Source organism: Antedon mediterranea, chromosome 9 (assembly GCF_964355755.1).
Source record: "Antedon mediterranea chromosome 9, ecAntMedi1.1, whole genome shotgun sequence".
NCBI lineage: Eukaryota > Metazoa > Echinodermata > Crinoidea > Comatulida > Antedonidae > Antedon > Antedon mediterranea.
Window position 1 is genome coordinate 22,121,875 of NC_092678.1, and position 21,464 is coordinate 22,143,338.

Below are 21,464 nucleotides of genomic sequence, written 5' to 3' on the forward strand. Positions count from 1 at the left end.
AGATGGCTGTGCTCATGATTGTTCCAACTCAGTCGGTAGCTTCAGCTGTGATTGTAATCGTGGATGGACACTTAAATCTGATAAAAAGGGCTGCATAGGTATTACTATTAGTTTGTTATGTTCAATTGTTATTTTGTTGTTTGTATAAAATGTAGGTTTTGCTCAGAAACTCATACATTTTCAGTGTGATCTTGCCGTTTGATTTTCGATTGATACCCTTTTTGTTATCTGTTCACAAATGAAGAATCGTAGTTTTTTTTTTATTATTTCATTTCCAAAAATACAACGAGAATCGAAGTTAACTAGGCCTACATCTATATGCATTTTTGCTTTTTATTTTACTTGACTTTTGAAATATTTAATTAAATCATTTTCGTTGTTCTTTCAATTCGTTCAAACAGCCAATCAATGTATCAGAATGAGTAGGCCGTTTAACGGAAAACGCACGTGTACTGGGTTTACAACAGGAGAAACTTGCGTCTTGCAATGTGACAGTAATTTTCGCTTATCAGGATCTCACACCAGAGAATGTTTATCTAGCGGTTTATGGAGTGGTCAAATAGCTCAGTGCAAAGGTGTGTACGGTCTGTTGTATATCGCACAGCGTCCGAGTTCCCAGAACATCAGTTATTAACATGTATTTAAGAAGAATAAAAATAATTGAAATGTTGCGAATCATTAAAACAATATCAGATTTCATGCTTAGAGGTACACTTAAAATCTCCCGAGGATATTTTCCGGAAACGCGTAAAAGGATATTGGATGTTATAATGTAACGATAGCAAACGCAACACCTCTAATGCTTAGTTCCCATCAGAGGCGTAACACAACGAAAGTGGGTTGACCAATCACAAGCCATGGATTATTCGAACTGTCGCTTGTCATTGGTCAACACGCTTACGTTGCGTTTACGTCCTTGCGTTGCATTCTAGTGGTAACCAAGTTTTACATATTAGCCTACTTGAGCAGCAAATGTGTTTCTTTTGTAGGCCTAGCCTTTGTAGAATAGTCAGCGTTATCGAACGAATTGTTATATTATTTATTATTTCTACTATTATACTTCAGTCTTCAGTATTGAGACGCTTCTCTCAATGTATACGGCTATATGATCGGAACACCCGGCGAATCTTTTTCGATTACCAAGTTTACGGGATCTTTAACGTTTTTTTAAAAATTGCGTATTGGTAGTCACATGATGCCACTTTAACCAATCAGTTTTTCATAATTACATAGGCTATAATATATAATTATACTTTTACAACAGATGTCAATGAATGTTTGGTAAATAATGGTTACTGCGATCATTTGTGTGAAAATCTTCCTGGAACATTTAGATGTTCGTGTTTTGAGGGATTTTCCGGTACAATGGACTGTATAGGTAATAATTCATAATTACAGCAACTACTCAACGTACTTTATTGCTTGTTGACACGCATGTGTTGGAATTATTTTAAATAAATATTTGTTTATATTCGGACATCTTTTTATAAATAAGATGTTGATGAATGTACCGTTGGTACAGACGGATGTGCTCAGCAATGTTCCAACTCAATCGGTAGCTTCAGCTGTGATTGTAAGCAGGGTTGGACACTTGATGAAGATAGAAAAAGCTGCACAGGTATGATAAGTACAGTTTTTGACTGAAACAAAAAACATCCTAACAGTGGTTCCTATACAGTGTTAGCTGGTTCCATTAAGATTAAATCCAGAGTTATGGTTTAAAATATAATCTGATATCTTATTAAACTCTTTTTTCTATAAGATGTTGATGAATGTGCCGTTGGTATAGATGGCTGTGCTCAAACTTGTTCCAACTCAGTCGGTAGCTTTAGTTGTGATTGTAATCGTGGATGGACACTTAATTCAGACAAGATAGGCTGTACAGGTATACTTGTCATTTTCAGAAATCTGCAATTGAAAATCATGCTTAAACATTTTGAGACATTACCTAAAACATGAATTTAGAAATGGAAAACACCTCAGTTATATTACTGTATGAGGCAATAGGTAACCATTCACACTTGTAGCGGTACAACATCTTTACTAAACTATTATTTTTATAAGATGTTGATGAATGTACCGTTGGTACAGATGGATGTGCTCAGCAATGTTCCAACTCAATCGGTAGCTTCAGCTGTGATTGTAAGCAGGGATGGACACTTGATGAAGATAATAAAGGATGTACAGGTATAAAAGTACCAATACTTTTCTACAGTTACACAACTTAGTAAAACATGTCAAACTACATAGCTTCAAACCATAGGGTTGTGGTCCTATTAATACCACCAAATCTAAGTAGGCCTACAATCCTGCGTACAGGGAATAATCAAACATACACTATTTATACCTATATAACTTAACATTTTCCTTTATATAAGATGTTGACGAATGTGCCGTAGGTACAGATGGATGTGCTCAAAATTGTTCCAACTCAGTCGGTAGCTTTAGTTGTGGTTGTAAGCAGGGATGGACACTTGATGCAGACAAAAAGGGCTGCACAGGTATGAAAGTACCATTTCTGAGAATCTCAGTTTCACAATTATTGTATTAGCATATGAAAAGTCTAATATGGACTGGTTGACACTACTGGGATTAACTTTAGATCGAAAGGTCTTGGTACCCACCGTTGGTGTGTGAAAGAACGAACAATCTCAGATTGGAGTTGACTGCTACTGCTTCTTTAATAGCCAAGAGCCCCTATAGTGTTTTGGTATTTATTCCGAGTTATGATTATCAAATGACGGTTTAGCTAGACTTTGACATCACATTAATCGATAACCAACCAAAATGATCCATACTGGTGACGTTTACGAGTAAATATTGTTGTTACGCAAGTAAACAAGGCCATATACATGGCTGCAGTCGCTTTCTCAAATTTGAGTTCGACCAACCAACCGATCGACCGACCAACTGACCGACATAGTGAGCTGTAGAGTCGCGTTTGCACGCGACAAAAATGGAAAACATCCCGATCATACAGTACTAGAGTACGAGTTTGTGACACGCCTTCATACAGTACTTATACTTGTGTGCTATCGTTTTTTACTTGTTTTTATCGTAATAAATAAACACAATAACAACAGGACGTTCATTTCTCTATAAGATGTTGATGAGTGTGCTGTTAATTTACATGTATGTGCTCAGCAATGTTACAACTCAATCGGTAGCTTCAGCTGTGATTGCAAATATGGATGGACACTTGATACAGATAAGATAGAGTGCACAGGTATCAAAAACACTACTCATGATAAAATATTATATAATATGGTTGCTACAATACACTGTACTCTACCAATACCGAAACGAACCAAGTCTTACTGTGCACATTAAATATTGTTTATCTTTTACAGAAATTATTTGTCCTGAAATTACAACGCCTGTCAATGGATACATTTATTTCCCATGTGAAAATAAAGTAGGTAGTCGCTGTCGGTTTGGCTGTGATTCCGGTTACTTCTCAGACAAACTTGCAGTTGTTACAGAATGTCTGAATTCCGGAAAATGGAATAACACTGTTCCCATCTGTATTGGTAAGATAAAGTGGTAATAAACTATATAGATATTGAGTAAAAGACACAATCCATACGCTTTAATTTCGATTCATAGGCCTATACTGCTATTTTACATAAATATTGAGCTCCTTGACTGTTGAAAAATGTTTTGTTCTCGTAGAAATTCAACCATGTCTGCCATCTCCATGCGCGAACGGTGTTTGTCTAGTGTCTCAAACTGAAAGAGACGGTTATACATGCGACTGCTCTGGGACTGGTTATGCAGGGAAGAAATGCACTGAAGGACTCGTAACAACACCAGATTGGCCCGATATTTGGAAAGGAGAAATTTATGAATTGGAATTTAGCGCTTTACCAAAGCAATCACTTCAATTAATTATTGAAACTGATTCCGACAGATTGTTAGTGGAGCCCAACCGGTTATATTTTACAGCAAAAATTAACACAGTAACGGTTTCTATCCAAGGAGTTAGCCGAGGACCAGTGAATGTAGAATACGTTTTGAGTGGAAAGAATGCAGCTGATTTCATTACACCGGACAAAGATGAAATCTTTGTTTTGAAGAACGAATCTCAAAAGAACTTTCCACCAACGTATCTTCTGCCATCAGGTTGTTGTGCCATAATGGTATCGGACCAACCTACAAATACAGACCTAGAGTATGTATCTACTAAGAAATGGGAAGCGACTAATGATGGCATGACGACTAATGGAATAGTATCAATAAAAACAGAAACATTTGAATTACCACTTCGTCTTGACGGACAGACAGTCGCAAGAGGTGCTACAACATTGACAAGAATTGATAACTATAAAAGTAAAGATACAAAGAAGTATGATATCCAAAACTTTGTAAAGTTTAACTCTTTGTATCGAAATTACACACGCCAACTTGAAAATGTTTTGCCAGATTGGATAACGTTTATATCTGTGCATATAGATCCAATGGATGCTAAAACATCTACTTCATCTTTGAGTCTTCGTGGGACTGAAGTAAAATCGATCGAGTGGTGTTCAGCTGCACCCGTCCAAGATAATGGCCAATACTCTGTCTTCTTGCTCTACAAAACACAGCTTACAGTTGGCGGCAGGCGTATTACATTGCCACTACCACCGTTCAAAGGAAAGTACTGTTTTATAGTGGGCGTGTCCAAAATTACATCTGGAGAAGTAATGGTGGTGTTTCCAGAAGGTTCAAGAGATGTTTTAAGTTACATTGATGATATCAATGACGAACCGTCTCTTGACGCTAATGTTAACTTTTTGGCCTTTGTAAAATCTGATAGATCCGGCAATAAAGGGGACAACATTAAAATTATAACCAATTTACAATATTCATACTACATCAATAAAACAATTTCTGCAAAACTCAAAGGAGGTGGAGATGTTCACATTTCTCTTGATAATGGCAAACAGGTACTGTAAATATAATTCATTTAAATCTAAGTTAGGATTAGGTTACGATTTGCTTGTGTCTTTTTATGGACTGGAATAAAGTACACCTGAAATAAAATCGTTACAATTCCTAGGAAAATTATTATTTAAATTTTTTCCATTAGTTGTTCAGTCACCTCTTCATTCAACGTTGGGTGTTGCAACAGTTTGGCAATTCTAAAATCAGCTTGTTCTGGAAAGTATTCGGAGAAGACTTGAAGTTGAATTTTAGTTCAAATCAAGAAAATACACCGATTTTGAATGCTGACATTGGTGGTGAGTTTTCTTTTAATAACATTTAAGTAAAAAAAGATCGCTACTATGAAAACATAATATTAAATTCAGTGGACCACCTGTTGATGCAGTATTGCTACCAGTATCCACTGATTTGTTTGATATTTTACAGATTTTGTTGCTGATAAACACGTCTCCCAGCGAGGAATAGTGATGAAGGCGCCATCGTCAACTGATGCTTTCGACAATACCCCATTTTCCAGGTTGTTAAAGAAAATCAAAGGACCAATAGAAGTCTTTGTTGATTATGATCTGTATCCACATAATATATTGCAATCTAATTTGGACTCTATGACAGAAACCATCAGAGATCTAAAAAGGATTGTTCCTCAAATAAAATCATTAGCTAAACAACTAGAAGCCAGTGGATATGACGGTATATACATAGATATTAATTCTGCAGTTGATATATTGAAAGAAAACACAAGATATTATCTTTTATCAGACTTACACGATTTGAAAACGATTGGTGACTCTGTAAACGCAATACGAATACAGTGCAAACGAGTTCTGAATATCCTATGGAATTTTGATGATGAAATGAGCAATTTGGATATTCAGAATATTGATTTGAAAACAGATTTACAAAATGTCACAACTCATTTTGAGAATTTAGGTAATCAAATTCTGATTGAAGTGCAGAATATTTTCGTTGAGGAAAGTGTATCAAGATCTGGTTTTCGCATGACTTCCCAACTCTGTTTACCTTCCAGCCTTTGCTTTCCCTCGACGAAGATTGAAGCTTTATACTCCATCAGTAGCTGTTCCAAACTACACAATCAGTCAATATCAAACAATATTGATTCAAATCTGCCTCGAGTATGTATAACAGGAGACTATCTTATGACCAAAAACCTCAATCTATTCATAAGTATCCCGTTTGGCTCACACTTCGAGGTGGTTTTTGACTCCAGCAAGAAGTATTGGTTCGGAGGTATACAAGTGGAAATCAACCTTCTTGGAATTCAAGGAGTAACAACTATGTATCTGGCAACGGCACAAATTCATTTCACTTTTTCTGGTAAACTGTGGGGCTTGTTTGATACGAGTGGTAATGCTACGTCTGAATTGAGTTCCTTTGAATCGATGGGACTGTCGGTAAATGGCCAAGTTGCAGCCGAGGGTCCATTATCATTGGGAAGACGTCTAAAAGACAAAATTATTTCCTTTTCCCAGAAATCTGTTGACGATAGTGAACGAAGATTAAGCCGAGCGTCTAAGTCTGTTGAAACAATAAAATCAAAATTGCAGAAAGCTTTGGACGAAGAAGTTATACAAAAGAGTACTGTTGCTAACGCTAAGAAAAAACATATTTCTGCAGCTGAAGAAGTTGTGGTGGCAAACATTGCAGTTGAAAAAGCGCGCGAGTTACTTGGATATACACGAGGAAGTATGAAAGAGACAATGGCAACACACTTGAACAAGGTTTGTGAAATAGCCGAGTGCAGAGTGGTCTGTCTACCCAGTAGTAAAATTGTCGTTGTGAAAGACAAATTTCTATCAACTATACCGATACCAAAGAAATGTTGCGATAAAACTGTTGAAGACACGATAGTTGATACTAAAACTAGCTACTGTACGACGTGTTGGGAGTCGACGCCTGTTTCTCATGTCAGTATCAACCCATTTGTTGCCGCCGCTGGTTTTGCTTTACTATTTATACACCCCCTTTTGGGATATCCATTATTAGTATCATCCATAAAGAAAGGTAAGCGAGACTCTTATTCCATTTCCGAATGCTGTGAATTTGGTATGGAAACAGTTAAAATACCAGTTGAGTTTACGTTATGTAGCACGTGTGTTAGTTATAAGACCATTACGGGTCAAAAAGATAAGCTTCAGTTAGAAGAAGTTCCTTGCAATGCGCAGATACCTAACTCAGAGTGTGTAATGCAAAACGAAGAATGCCGAAAAACTCGAAATCAGTTAATTGATAAATTGATGGGTAAAGAGTCTGAACTCGCGTCACTAATTCACCAGTTTGAAAATGCAGGTAAACGGGCATCTGTTGCAAGAGCAATGTTGAATGAAGCACAAATCGAACTTGACGATGCACTGAACAAGCAAAAAGAACTATCATACCAGGTGATTACATTAAAGAAGATTCTTCAAAATGCCCAAGATGCATTTAACAAAATAAGTTCAGATGTTAAAACAGGACTGAAAATAAAAGAACACCAAATTAACGGATCAATTGAAGAAAGTTTAAAGATAAAAGAACTGCAACTTAACATCGAACTAGTTGGAGAAGACACTTTCGTGATTCCAATAGTTTGTTATATGACACTGTTATCTACACCTGTTAATGTTCAAATAATTATTGATAAAAACAATTTAGAAAACACAATTGAAAATGCTGCATTCTTTATAACGGAAGAACTTTTTGGTAATTTAAACAATATTAGAAGACGAAGAGATACAAGACATGTTGAACTTCAGACGAAACGTGACACGGAAGCGATAATTGTACAACCACCACTTAAACTGGTGAGATATGAGGTGGTAAACAAGTCATTGGATCTTAACATTACCAGTAGCCTTATAAGAGATCCAAATGTCGTTCAAAATGAAGAGAGATGCGCAGACTATGAAAACATACTGAGTTTTGTTGAGTATTCATTTCTGACACTGTTAGAGATTGTAAATAGTAGCGAACCTGCAAACACATTAGAAAATGAGAAGAAGTTCCAAAATGATTACTTGTACAATCTATCGGTATCAACGCCACCAATTGATGTTAACAGCGCCGCATTGCTGTACTTCAACCTAACTACAATTGACACTATTGCATATCAAGTTGATACAGTTGAAAGAGATGCTTTGACAAAAATGATAAATTCTGCAAAAGTGAAATCAAAGAACACGAAACTATTACTTGAGATCGATGCACTGAATCAATGGGAAATTGAAATGGACACCTATACACAGCATTGCAGTGGTTTGGTTAACTGCCAGGGATTTTTCGACTGTCTAACAACTGAAATGGTTGCTTTGAAATATCTAGCTGAAGGACGACGGTCTTATGAAGACATTGTCTCACTTGATGAATATGTATCAACATTCATAGATAGAAATACAAATTCCAATGAGACGGAAACAATAGCCACTAATGTACTATCTCAAGTTAGCTTTCTTAAAAAGAACAATGATGTTTGTTTAGAAGAGCCAATCATTACTAAACATCCTGAACCAAAGATTATAACAGTCAAAGGTGAAGATGTTACTCTGACATGTCAGGCGACCGGGAACCCTTCACCAACGTTTACATGGGAACGTAATGGTCAAATATTGAGCGGGAAGAATTTGAATTATTTACTTTTAAAAACTGTGAAAGTCTCTGATTCTGGTCGGTACACCTGTCATGCTCATAATGCAGTGACGTCAATTTCATCTTTACAGTGTGACGTCTCAGTTGAATTTGCGCCACGGATCACAGAGTATCCTCAAAGTGAAGATATTGAATACGGTAATATTGAAGGCGCGTATTTCACTTGTCAAGCTTCCGCTCTGCCGTTAGCACACTACCAATGGTACTTTCAGGGGTTGTATTCGTTAGAGAGGAAACTCATCCCAGGACAGAACGGCTCAAGTATTGAGATATTAAGCCCAGATTTTAACCAAGATGGATGGTATACGTGTGAGGCATGGAACAAACATGGAGGACAGATATCAAATACTGCTAGACTTCATGTTCTTGATATATCGATGCCAGAGTTTTCCGGTGACGTAACAATCAGGTTTTATCGAGTACCTAATTTCAAATCAACAAATGTGTCTTTGGAAGATGTTATTGCAAGGGTTGTTAGTAACACTGACCCAGAAGTTGAACTTCTTAACTATCAAGAGTTCAATATGAAAGATAAATCATTTATCAAACAGATATCATTCGAAATTAAAAGTACCAATGCGACCTCCATTGATATTCTAAAAGCAAGTCGAAATGAATCAGCGTATCAGGTGAAAGACAAGATTGAAACTGTTGTTGCTAAAGTTACCGAACTCAAAGGTTTGCTGACGCTGGGTGAACATTATGAATATCGAGGTGAATTGCTGGAAGTGATAGGGTTCAATTCTGAATGGAATGGCCCAATATGTCCCAACACTCAATATGCACATAAAGATGGATACGTTTGTGGTGAGTTTAATTAGTATGATTTCACGGGAATTGGATATGTGGCTGCACGGCTGCGATAGTCTGTTGTATGGTTAGCGTACACAGTATAAGGTTCCCTTTCCTAATTATTGCCGTAATTGTTTAATTGATATAACATTCCTATAGTCATACTGTTTAAACATTTGCGGCAACACAACTTTTTAAGCCTGTTTTCCTGTCGACGTTATTCGACACTATCGTCGTTGATCGTTAACACAGTTCAACGACGACCGTTTGAAAACAATCAAGTTAAAATGATAACCATAGCGAGTACCTTTTCCTGTAAATCGTTAACATTTCAATGTTTACGTAGAAGATCGCCGATTATTGTTAACGATAGCGTCGAATAACGTCGACAGGAAAACAGGCTTTAAACTCTCTTTCGGTCTGGTATACCACGTAAAATAATTAGTAAAAGTGAAATATGTTATGCTTTTGATTTGTTTTAAACAATTTTTGAAAAATACAAACAATGTTGTTTTCAGTGAATTGTCCTCCTGGTTCATATCGTGGTAATGATAGCCTACCCGCAGTGTGTCTGAAATGTCCGACAGGGTTTTACCAGCCCAATGAAGGACAAACGACATGTATGGAATGCCATGGCTATACCAATGCTGATGTAGGAGGAAGAGCATGCACTCAATATCCTAGTATGTAACTATTATTGTACTATAAAAAAAAACATAAAAACAATATTAATATTGGAGTGGAGCTGTAGCTTGGTGGTTAACGTGCTTGCCTTCCAATCCCAAGGTCCCGGGTTCAATCCTGACCTAGTGCAGGGTTGTAACTCATGACTCTTTCAACTCCACTCCCTAAGCCTCAAATGAGACTTAGTTTATAAGCACGATAAATTATTAAATAGTTTATCCATCCTGTAATTGGCGAGTTACTCGCTGTTGGATGAGTATGAATAAAAAAAAAAAAAAATAAAAAAAAATTATTATTTGTTTTATATAATAACATGTGAAGAAACCAAAACAAGAGTATCTGAGTTTATGCCTGGTTTTGTATTCTTTTACTAACTTATTCTCATTTTGTTTTCTTACAAAAGCTTATCCATGTTCTCCGTGCGAGAAGGAAAAGGTAGGCTTAAATATATACATGTATATATGTTTTTTAAATGCATATTGAAGTGGCTAACATCAGTGATTGGGTGAAAGAAAACATTCAGAAAGAAATTATTCATTCATCGTATTTAAATAAAATCCAATCAGGATTGCTTTAGCCAGGTGGCACTCACTTTGTACTACAATATGTATTTGATTAGTATACCTGTTTGAAGGTTTGCATGGCGAAATCAAATGTTGATATAAAGTTTACGGTACACCACGTGAGGACGATCAAAGCATATTGATCGAAACGTCGAGAAACTCAACAGTTCTTTTCAGAACTAACGTGGTGTATCGTAAACTTTATATCAATATACATGTTTGAATATAGTTTTCCGGAGTATTTTGATTGTTGAGATTGTTCTTACCGAAAAAACTTTTTAACGTTTTCTATTCGAATGATTTTCTGTTAAGCATAGTCCGTTTACAATTTACCGTTCGAATACAAAAAGTACTCAACGAATCTTTATGTTGACTATACGAAAGTTCCCAATCGAATACGATAAATGTGTGATTTGCATTTTCTTTTATTCGTAGGGTACGAGTTATATACCATACGCTGTTGGAGCTGGCGGAGGTTTTGTTTGTTTTCTGTTTGTCGTCACTGTTAGCAGATCTTTAGTTAAATATAATTAATTAATATATAACATGTAACGAATTCAGATACCATATGGGTAGCTATATATCCAAGGCGCAGTTAGCTGCTGCTCAGTTTTTGTAGAAGACGCTCGAAGTATCATTGCTGTTATTGCTATTGCAAAAAGTATTAATGCTGGTATGTGCACATTTTTTATTGATCTAAGTGGAGTTATTTTAGAGATTGTCTCTCGAAAAAAACCGATTGAATTGGCATAATAATTGTCAATTCTCTTAGCGCTTATGATATCTTATGTGGCGATTATATACGACGCTTTTAATTCTTCGTGGCGCTTGAAATTACCGCGTGATTTTGCAAGTTTTAATCATCATACATATGAAAAGTAAAATTTTCAATAGGAAATATATACTTTTTTAGGTGTTTTGATTCCCAAGAATTACAATAAAATAAACACTGATAAATCATCTGATTTATTCTTTTTGTCTTGTGTGAGTTCATCTCACGTTTATTTAAATTCTTGGTGAATATATTATATACATATAAGTACATTTGTGACAATTAAAAGTAAGTGTTTAAAGTAGTTAAAATACAGGTATATTTACATAATAAGATGCTTGAATTCAGTATTAACCATATTTGTTTTCATTAACATTTTAGATACGATGTTAATTAAAATGTCAAAATGAAAAATGGCGGTAAAATACATGATTAAAATTTTCTTGTTAAACTATCTTATTTGTGATCTTATTTGTGTTCGAGTACAGAGGCTATAAACTCAGGAGAGGAAAATGTAGTATCCTCCCTTTTCACCAAGATAAAAAGGATGAAATGAAAAAAGAAGGATGCAAAAGTTTGAAAGTTAGATATTTAGAATGATAGCATTCAATGATATAATAATGAAAACCGTAAGGTTAGAGTCCATACACTGTGCAAGTCCAAGATGCGATTTTGGCTCTGTGCGTATGTGAGACGCTTCATACCCGATGTCACCTTGGTACAACTACTACTTACAATTTGTATTTACGATATAAAATATTGCAAATATAGAAAAATATATATATTGGACAAATACAAATACATGCAGATAACATTGACATGTACAATATGAATATTACAAATATAGAAAAATATATATATATATTAAAAAATAAATACCAATAATTACAGATTTCATATAAGTTATTAAAATTGTCTAAAAACATAATCAATGGTTACATTTAAAATCACTTGAAATAAAAAAGGGCTACACATTTATATTAAAACTTATACAGTATATGTCACACTAATATAAAATACAATTGTAAAACGTAGGGATAGAGATCTCCAGCACATATATATTTTAATTATTCAATAGGTCAAATATCCTGTCTTTACTATTTTTCCATTTCTGATCAGCAGTATAAAAGTTATACGAATACTCATTATTTATGAGGTTTATAATTTTATTTTTAAATAGCCCCCAAATATTTGCAGATTCTTTTTTTTTCTGTCGTTTCTAGTTCTTTATATATTATGGAGGATTTATATATACAAAAAGTAAAAACTGAAATTAATTCGTTTACAAGTTTGTTTGTTGTTCCCAAAATTACATTAACGCACTTTGGGAAGTCTTGCTGTACTGTAACCTCATTTGGAAGACACTGAACCAGCATATCTTTAAACTTTTTCCAGACTGGTTGAATAGTTTTACATGCAATTAATAAGTGTTTTTCATTTTCTCTATGATTCTTACACTTATTACAATCATCTGATTTATCATGAAATCAATAGTCATTAAATTTGATGACATCATCAATGAGATAAGTTTTACAGCTTACTGTAAAAATGGAGTTTATCAGCAACCAAAGGAAAGAAATATTATGACGTCACATTTTATAAAAAAATAGATGGACGTCCGTTTCATTTTTTACACAGTAATATGATTGTATAGTACGAACGAATATTAAATACAGTAGTACGTTATGGCGCGCCATAGTACGTTATATGGGAACTGAGTATACAAACATTATATATATATTATACAGTAGCAGAGCCGAACCTATTTATTAGTTTACTCTGCTGTTTACGTATTAGGCCTATATTATTTATTTATAGCACTTACGACATTGTATTACGCTTTCCTATTGGCTAACATATCGTACCTGATAAGTTACATTTCAAAGTTCAATTTTTATTAGTTCTTTACTATAAATCATGTGATGCTGATGGGTGTGCGTAATAGCCCTACCACATGACCGCATATGCATGCTGGCCTAAAAGGATTTTTGATTGCAAGAAATTATTTTAAAAATCGCATAAATCGCAAAGAAATCACGAATGAACTTTGACATCTAAAGTTTAGAACGTGCTTAACTATTCATGTCATCGGAGGCTAACGAAAAAACACCGATTCTCGCAGCGGCAGGTAGCGGCGGACAACAACAAAGCAGGTTAGTTTCCGGCTACAAATATGGGCCTAGAAATATGAATCTTGGCGTAAATGTCTAGTAATATTAGATTATAGGAAAGTCGGGCTTATTATTAGAAGACTATGATTTTGTAGCGCTATGATAACGCTCTCCGAGCCGATTACGCAACCGCAAAATGTTAGCCTGGCATTGAGTGAGATTGTGTAAGAGGATACCCGAGCACCAAGGGGTGGGCTGTACTGGCCTGCGACGGTACCTGTTCCTTCCTTGCTAGCTAATACTTTTACTGATATCCGGTTCATATATGATTTCCGTTCTATTGTGCAATATCATAGAGGAGGTGTATTACAATTTGAAAATATACTAAGTAAGATTGTCAATATTGTACAGGCAACAATAGTAGAGTAGTAGCCTGTCTAGGTTAATTAAGTAATTTATTAAATATTATTAGAGCGCTCCAGAGAGCTAACTAAAATAAGGTAAGAAAGGTCTGTGTGGGATGCCAATAAAACTTGTGGTCTCCTTTTACTAGTAGGCCTACCGTTAGGCTTGCTTTGGAATGGAATTAAAATATATAGGTCTACCATATTTTTTACACAAATCATTTTTAATGTATAATTATAAAGTTATCGTATATCATGCATATATTTATAATAAATATTTTTTATTTATCAACAGTATGTACTCACAACAACAAGGCTACCCTCAATCTGGGGCATACCCAGGGCAACAGCAGCCAGGTGGCTACCAGCAGCAGGGTGGGGGATACCCTCCACAGCAGGGTGGTGGCTACCCACCACAGCAGGGCGGCGGCTATCCACCACAGCAAGGCGGTTATCCACCACAGCAAGGCGGTTATCCACCACAACAAGGCGGAGGGTATCCACCACAACAAGGCGGCTATCCACCACAACCAGCAGCTCAACCCAATGCACCACCAGCTGGGGGTGCAGCGCTGCCTGGTGGTGATGTGGATGAACCTACTTACAAAGGGGACATTCCATCTGAAGATGTGGCGGAAAACCAAAACGCACAGGTTTGTATTCTCTAACCAGCCAATCAGGACTCAGTTATGTTTTCACTAGGAGTATTAAAAGTTGTTAATAGCCAATGTGCTATTTTTAGACACTTACAAGATAACAATTATTTTATTCATTCAACTTGTCATTCTGTAGGCTCCACAAGCTACAGCGCCACCAGTTGAGAAAATGGATCAAATATCGGGCTACAACACTATGTCACAACCACTTCCTCCACCAACTTATGATGAATCCGTCGCAAACCAACCTCCACAGAGGCAGGCTGTTTCAACGTATGTTTAATATGTACCTATCATACTTTATTGTACTTCAGATTACCTTGTGTAATTTGCTATAATTTGTATCTCGTTCCTCTATCTGTGTACTAATCTCCACTACATATTGTAACCACTCTGTTTTTTGCAGAATGCCAAATATCACAGAGGAACAGGCAAGAGAAGCCCTCTTACAGTTTGTGTCTGAGAACTGCTGCTATGGCAAAAAACCAGCTCAAGAGTTAGTCTTCACTGACATCTCACACTCCAGTGCATTCCATGTAAGACTCTCAGTTTTTTGTAGGTTTAATTGTGTGATACATGTGGTTATTAAACCCTGGTGCAAAAAAAAAAAATTTTTAAACCTTTGAATTTTTTTTTTCATAGTATACTTTAGAAACCTTTACAGAGAACAGAACGACAGACTGGGCTTATGAACCATTCCGAGGTGAGTATATTGAGATGTTATACAACTATAGAGAGTCAACTCTCCATGGTGGCTCGCTTTTTGAGCTGTGTTTAAGTTTACTATCTAGCTGTAATGTAATACCTCTATGACATTTAAGTATAGATATGGCAATATAAATACTAACTACTGTACATTTTGTAAGATCTGACATAGCCATTGTGTTGTGGTCATTTAGGAAAATTATGTAATATATATTTATTTTATTGTACAGACATATTATACAGAGAAATGAAAAATTGTATATACAATCAAATATTAAAGTTGCTGTATCTAAGAAAAGCTTTTCATTTAAACTTAAAAGATATATCACATCCAAGTATTAATTTTTATTATATTACATTTTATGATAATAATTTTAATGATGAGTAACAAGAAGACGAACAATTCTTAATTTATACCAAAATTATTTTTTTTGTCATTTTACTTATTTAGTTTAACCCATGTTATGTAAATTTTTATATTGTTATTTCTTTATTTTATTTATTTATTTATTTATTTTTTTTTTTTTTTTACGTGTTGTTTAAATCTAATCTTTGTTTAGGCATGTCTGTCACAAGCTTTTTGCTTTTTTGAACATGCCTTCTTCAATCATATTACCTTTCTTTACACCATTTTGTAGACTGTTTTATTTTGAAGAAAATAAATGTTACTTTGAATTGAATTGAATTGAATTGTATGCTCATGACTATCATCATGAGGTATTCTTATATGGATTTATGAAATGATGATTAGTAGCATGGCTACCATTTCTATAAATAAAAGATTTTTTATTTTGGGAGATGTTTACAAATGTCTTCTTCTAATCTTCAAACATCAATTGCTGTTTTGGTTTCTGTGACATAGATACTGTATAATCAAGAGTCTTTATATATCTGTTGAATATTTATTTGGTTTCAATATTTTTTTTTATTTCCTGTTCCTTTTCATACATACAGAAACATTTTTTTGAGATTGAACAAATAATAATTTTAAGATGTATTGTCCCCAAAAACATGGAAAATGAAGATTATTAAAATCAGATTTTGAATAGGCCATTTTGTAGTTTTAACAAAGTTATTCACTAAAATCACAAAAAAATGAAAATAATGTTTTTCACTTGTAAAATCAAAAAATAAACAATTAAATTCAACCAGAACCCAATTGACTGGCAGCCAATTTGACTATTTTTTTGCTTTAAATTACAGTTTTTCAGGTATTTTTTTTTGGATCAAATTTTTGGTCAAAGTGAATAACTATTATGTAAAATGGCATATTCTACAAACAATTTAAAAAAATACATTTTTTATGTTGACAATAAATCTTTAAGCATGATAAATTACTAATTTTTTTTTTTCATTGTGTTGTATGCGTTTAATTTCAGGTCAGCCCATTGATAGTCCAGCGAACGGGCCCGCTCCTGGCCCATGGGACATCCCTGCAGCGCCACCATTCCTATTCAAGCAACATGTGATGAAAATCGAAGTGCCTCATTCGGCGTCCGTCAAGGTACAGAAATCAAATCAGTTTTAACAAATCAGAATTTCAACATCAACATAAATATTTTGAGGAGATTATAGATTATTCCTGCCTAGAGTTTTGTTTTTAAATTATGTACATTATGATTATTTTGTCTTGTTCTTAGCCTTGTCATGACTGCCATGGTATTGGGAGAAGAAGGTGTCACATGTGCGTTGGGCGTGGTCGGGTAAGTATGTCGTTTTTAAAGCTATGATACAGCTTTAGTAATTGTATGTATGCAGAAGAGGTTAGAGTAGGGCCTGTCAAACAAAGACATTGTTCAGCTGCATGATATATATATATAATAGACCTTTTCCCAACTTTTAAACATAATTCAGTTGTAAAAATCTTTGTATTTTAATAATTGTTAATTTGTGCTTAAATACACTATCCAATTTTGGTTTTGTTTTAGCTTCGTTGCAACTTCTGTAGCGGAACTGGACGCACCTTGGTTGCAGATCATCACCACCATGGTGGACATCATGGAGGTCATCATGGTGGACACCATGGAGGTCATCATGGTGGACACCATGGAGGTCATCATGGTGGACATCACGGAGGTCATCACGGAGGAGGTCATCACCATGAACCGTGCCACCACTGCTCCGGTTTAGGGCGTAGAAGGTAAGTTTTCGAGGTACACAGTAAATGAATAACTGCTTCTCTTTTGATTGAACTTTGACATTTAATTGAACTTTGACATAGTGCTAGAAATATACCACTTCTAAGCTAACTACTGTATATCTTTACATATGATTATGACATGTATTCTTCCTCCTCCTCCAGATGCTACACCTGCCATGGACATGGCCAGATTAAATGCAAGACATGCGACGGCCACGCCAACCTAAAGTGTTTCATTCAGTTGACAGCGACATGGTAAGGATTCTGCCTGTCTATAAATGATTCCACATTGCACAACATCTTCACACTTATATGTGATACAGTAGAACACCTATCAAGACGACCCAACAAAGTTACCATAATAGTGATGTCTCCTGAATAGGGACTGCCCATTGTGATAAAACGTATACTATTTGAAATTTGAAATTTATATTTATACTGGGTACCCTCTTCAGTCAAAGACTGGTCTCCCAGAGGGCCCAGTTGGTGATAGTGGCTTTGATGTACTAATACACCGGGTTAACCCCCTACTCGTCTCGAAAGATGTACTAGGTTCTTTAAAGTGCACACGAGCTAGATGTGTACACTAGACCTACGGTTTATAGTCCTTATCCGAGAAGACTCGTTCTACCACCAGAACCATGGAGTGAGTGAGCCTCGAATTATTGCCATTTGTTCTGTACGTTGTTAATGCCTTGTATAAATACTGTACTGTATAGTACATATTTAGACAGTAACTAAATTCCCTATCGACAATCTTAGCAGCACACCTCAATAAAGATAATATTAGTTGTATTGGTAGTGTATTGTAAATAGTATTGTTGTTAGTGTAAGTTTTCGGTGCAAAAACAGTTATTTCTGACCTGATTAGCTAATTGTCGGCTTTTCATGTCTTGTCTTATTTAGGAAGAACCATGTTGATGAGCATGTGGTTGAAAGAACAGCTCTACCAGAGGAGTTGATCAAACAAGTCACTGGAGAAATAGCTCTTAAGGAGGAGCAGTCAAGAGTAAGGATACAAGATACACCATACAGTGGTGTAACGCAGAGGCCTGAGCCCCCTGGTTTATGAACCCTATGTGGCCCTCCAAAGCTGGAGGCCTTGGGCGTTTTTAGCCTGTTTCGACAAATTTTGATTCCTGTTTTCCTCTTGGTGCTGCTCAGGGGCCTTCATAAGCTCCTGGGTTTAGTCAGTGAGTGCTCATAGCTGTTACGCCACTGACACAATAATTTTAAAAGTAGGGTGCGGAAAGGAGATGGATCTTGTGTATCATTTCTCGTTTAGGGTTGAGTTGACTTCCAGTTTGACAATTCAGTCACTTTGTTTTTTCTTAGGTGTGGCCATTGAATCAGTTTCCCGACAATAACATCAACCAGGCCTCACAGCAGCTCGTCAATCGCAGCTTATCAAGTCATCAAATGGCGAGAATCGTTATGATGGTACGTACCAAAAAAAGTAGATCTTTTTTTGTGTCTGTAGATCCTTTATAAGTGGACATTTTCGGGACCCAACAAAGTGTTCTATGTTGGCCGTAGTGTTAAAGCGTTTCTTATCACAAGAAGGTGACTTCTGAAAGGAGGGGTACTGCTGTATTCCAAATAAAAACTTGATTAGAGTACATAATTAAAACTGCATAGGCCAAATAGCAACAGATATAATTTTAATTTTTTTAACAGATCTAACCCAAGCACTTTCTTCTACTCAAATCAGTATTGTAGTTTATAGTATTTTCTTTTCTGATATTCAGCGTCAGCAAGTCCGTGTGATACCGGTAGCCGAGGCCAACTACCAATGGCAGAACAAGATGGGTCACTTCCATGTTTACGGCTTCGAACACAAAGTCTATGCCCCCGACTATCCACAACAATGCTGTGGGTGCTGTACTATCATATAACAATGTATATACTATCTTGATGTGATGAAGTTGTGTCGTATGTAGTTTTTGGTTCTAGTAACCTATCCTAAAAACGAATTAAGGTTACAGCTAAAACGTTGTTTACTTGAATGAATTTTAGTATGAATGTGGGAATTTTACAATTCTGGATAAAAAAAAAAGGTGACTCATAGTTTATTTTTACCTAATTGATTAGTTATTGATCTCTTGATTGTTTTCTATTTTTTTTTTATTTCATAAAATAGTAATTAATTTTCGATTCACTTTCCAATTCAAATTCTAATTTGACATATGTATATATACAGTGTATTGTCTTTGTGAGGTTGTATTGCATTAGAAATTGACTGAAACAAGGACGAAACTTTTCCTAATTAATTTCTTGATTAAAATTTATTTTAAGAAAGATTTTTTTATTGATATCTGCATTGGAATGAATTAAACATAGCAATATTTAGACCAAAGATGAGAATTTGTAATCGTCCCGTAAATGTTTAATATATAAAAATAAAATTTACATGAAGTTTGTCCTCCAAACTGACTGTACTTGTGTATAAGCCCATGGGTTTTTGGGTGGGCTTATTACTGAATATAGTGGGTTGATATCATGGCCAATAGCACATTTCTAAGTGTGGGGTTGGACAGGAAATACATGGGAAATAGTAACATAATTAATTGTCTTTGTTTAATGTATAGAGTGAATGGTAAAATGTACTTAACTCTAGCTGGCCAATCAAAAGCTTTATATTGATGTACATTATAACAAATATTAGTGTTAAAATCAAGTGATTACAGTTTTACTTAAACAACTATAGAACTGCAGTAGCTATACTTACGTGATGATGTGATATTTTAAAATTATACTTACATACATAATATGTTTGTTCCAACATGAATTATCATGTTTGTATGAATTTGTACTTATTTCCAAATATTATAATGTATACAACATACCATCACTCTATTAATGGGACAAATTTCCATGAAACAAACAAAGGATTTACAGTAGAACCTTCATTTTACGTACGGTACGGGACCGAAAGGCGTACGTAAAACAAGAGATTCGTAAAATCAAGGTTGACCTTAAATTGACTCCAAATATGTAGAGATCGTAGCTATAAAGGCTATCGTGTTTGCCTAGGCCTACTTTACTGTACAGCATGCAGGTGGTCACTACCTAGGCCTTGAAACAAACAAGGGGAATTATATGTGTTTACACTTTGGCTAACCTATATTTTTTAGGGGAAGCCACTATTAAGGAGAGAGTTTGCTGGGTCCCAATGGTGTCCCCTAAATAGAGATTTACTGTATAATACATTGATTATGTACTTAAAGTAGTTCCAACTAGAAACTAATAAAATCTTACACAAAAGAAATTTTAATTTGTATGTTCAATTCCAAATTAATTAATAATTGCTCCACATACATTTTAATTTTAGAAATTAGAATTTTAAAATAAAATTAGTATGCACATTTATTGCGGATTTAATTAGTCACATACTTTATATATAAGGTTTAAAATTTATTTTTTAATTAATGCAAAGAAAAAGTATTGGAAAATGCATGTGTTATATCACTAATATACTTACTATAATCCTTATATAATATAATTATATTATAGTTATCTGTTAAAGTATTTGAACTACTGTACTTATAAACATAAGAAATGTTAAATGTTGAGTTGATTTGATAGGAATGATAGTATTATGTGGTAAAATTAAGTTATGCTCTGTCTACACTATCAAACTAGTTTGACAAAGTCAAAGTGTGATGTGCTCAAATATGGTGGTGATATGCTCAAATATGGTAGTGATATGCCCAAATATGGTAGTGATATGCTCAAATATGGTAGTGATATGACATCAGCATGTCCATATATGGGCACATCAACGTAAAGGTTGATAGTGTAGTGTTTTAATCAAATGCTGAAATTTTATAATAAATTAAAAAAATCAATTCATGTTTTCGATAATCATTCTTAAATGTATTTGTTTTATGTTAATTTGAACATCATAGACTTTACGACTTTTAAGTAATATTAATGATAAATATAATCAGTTTATATTTGAGGTTTTAAAAAGTGTAACACCTGGTATTTGGAAGATGATAGGTAAACATCAATGTTTGTACAATTTATTCCAGATTGTCTCAGCAAATAAGCATATTTTATAATCCGT

At 34.9% G+C, this 21,464-nt stretch overlaps 2 protein-coding genes and 1 long non-coding RNA gene across 3 annotated transcripts; all 3 read left to right on the forward strand.

Annotated features, from left to right (window-relative positions):
• Window positions 1–3,107: 3,107 nt before the first annotated feature.
• Window positions 3,108–3,714, forward strand: LOC140058964 (uncharacterized). Its single transcript, XR_011847086.1, has 3 exons — window positions 3,108–3,226; window positions 3,351–3,530; window positions 3,673–3,714. It is a non-coding gene; the product is annotated as an uncharacterized lncRNA (long non-coding RNA).
• A 422-nt stretch (window positions 3,715–4,136) lies between these two features.
• LOC140058325 (uncharacterized) lies at window positions 4,137–11,917 on the forward strand. Its single transcript, XM_072103888.1, has 6 exons — window positions 4,137–4,928; window positions 5,072–5,222; window positions 5,353–9,375; window positions 9,879–10,043; window positions 10,448–10,479; window positions 11,043–11,917. The coding sequence occupies exons 1-6, from the start codon at window positions 4,137–4,139 to the stop codon at window positions 11,139–11,141; spliced, it is 5,262 nt and encodes a 1,753-aa protein (XP_071959989.1). The 3' UTR covers window positions 11,142–11,917.
• Window positions 11,918–13,301: 1,384 nt separating this feature from the next.
• Window positions 13,302–21,262, forward strand: LOC140058813 (protein SSUH2 homolog). The gene is made up of 12 exons (XM_072104557.1): window positions 13,302–13,532; window positions 14,190–14,547; window positions 14,687–14,823; window positions 14,957–15,086; window positions 15,193–15,253; window positions 16,635–16,759; window positions 16,896–16,958; window positions 17,184–17,395; window positions 17,558–17,650; window positions 18,302–18,404; window positions 18,731–18,835; window positions 19,144–21,262. Exons 1-12 carry the CDS (start codon window positions 13,462–13,464, stop codon window positions 19,288–19,290), a joined length of 1,605 nt encoding a protein of 534 aa, XP_071960658.1. The 5' UTR covers window positions 13,302–13,461; the 3' UTR covers window positions 19,291–21,262.
• The last annotated feature ends 202 nt before the right edge of the window (window positions 21,263–21,464 follow it).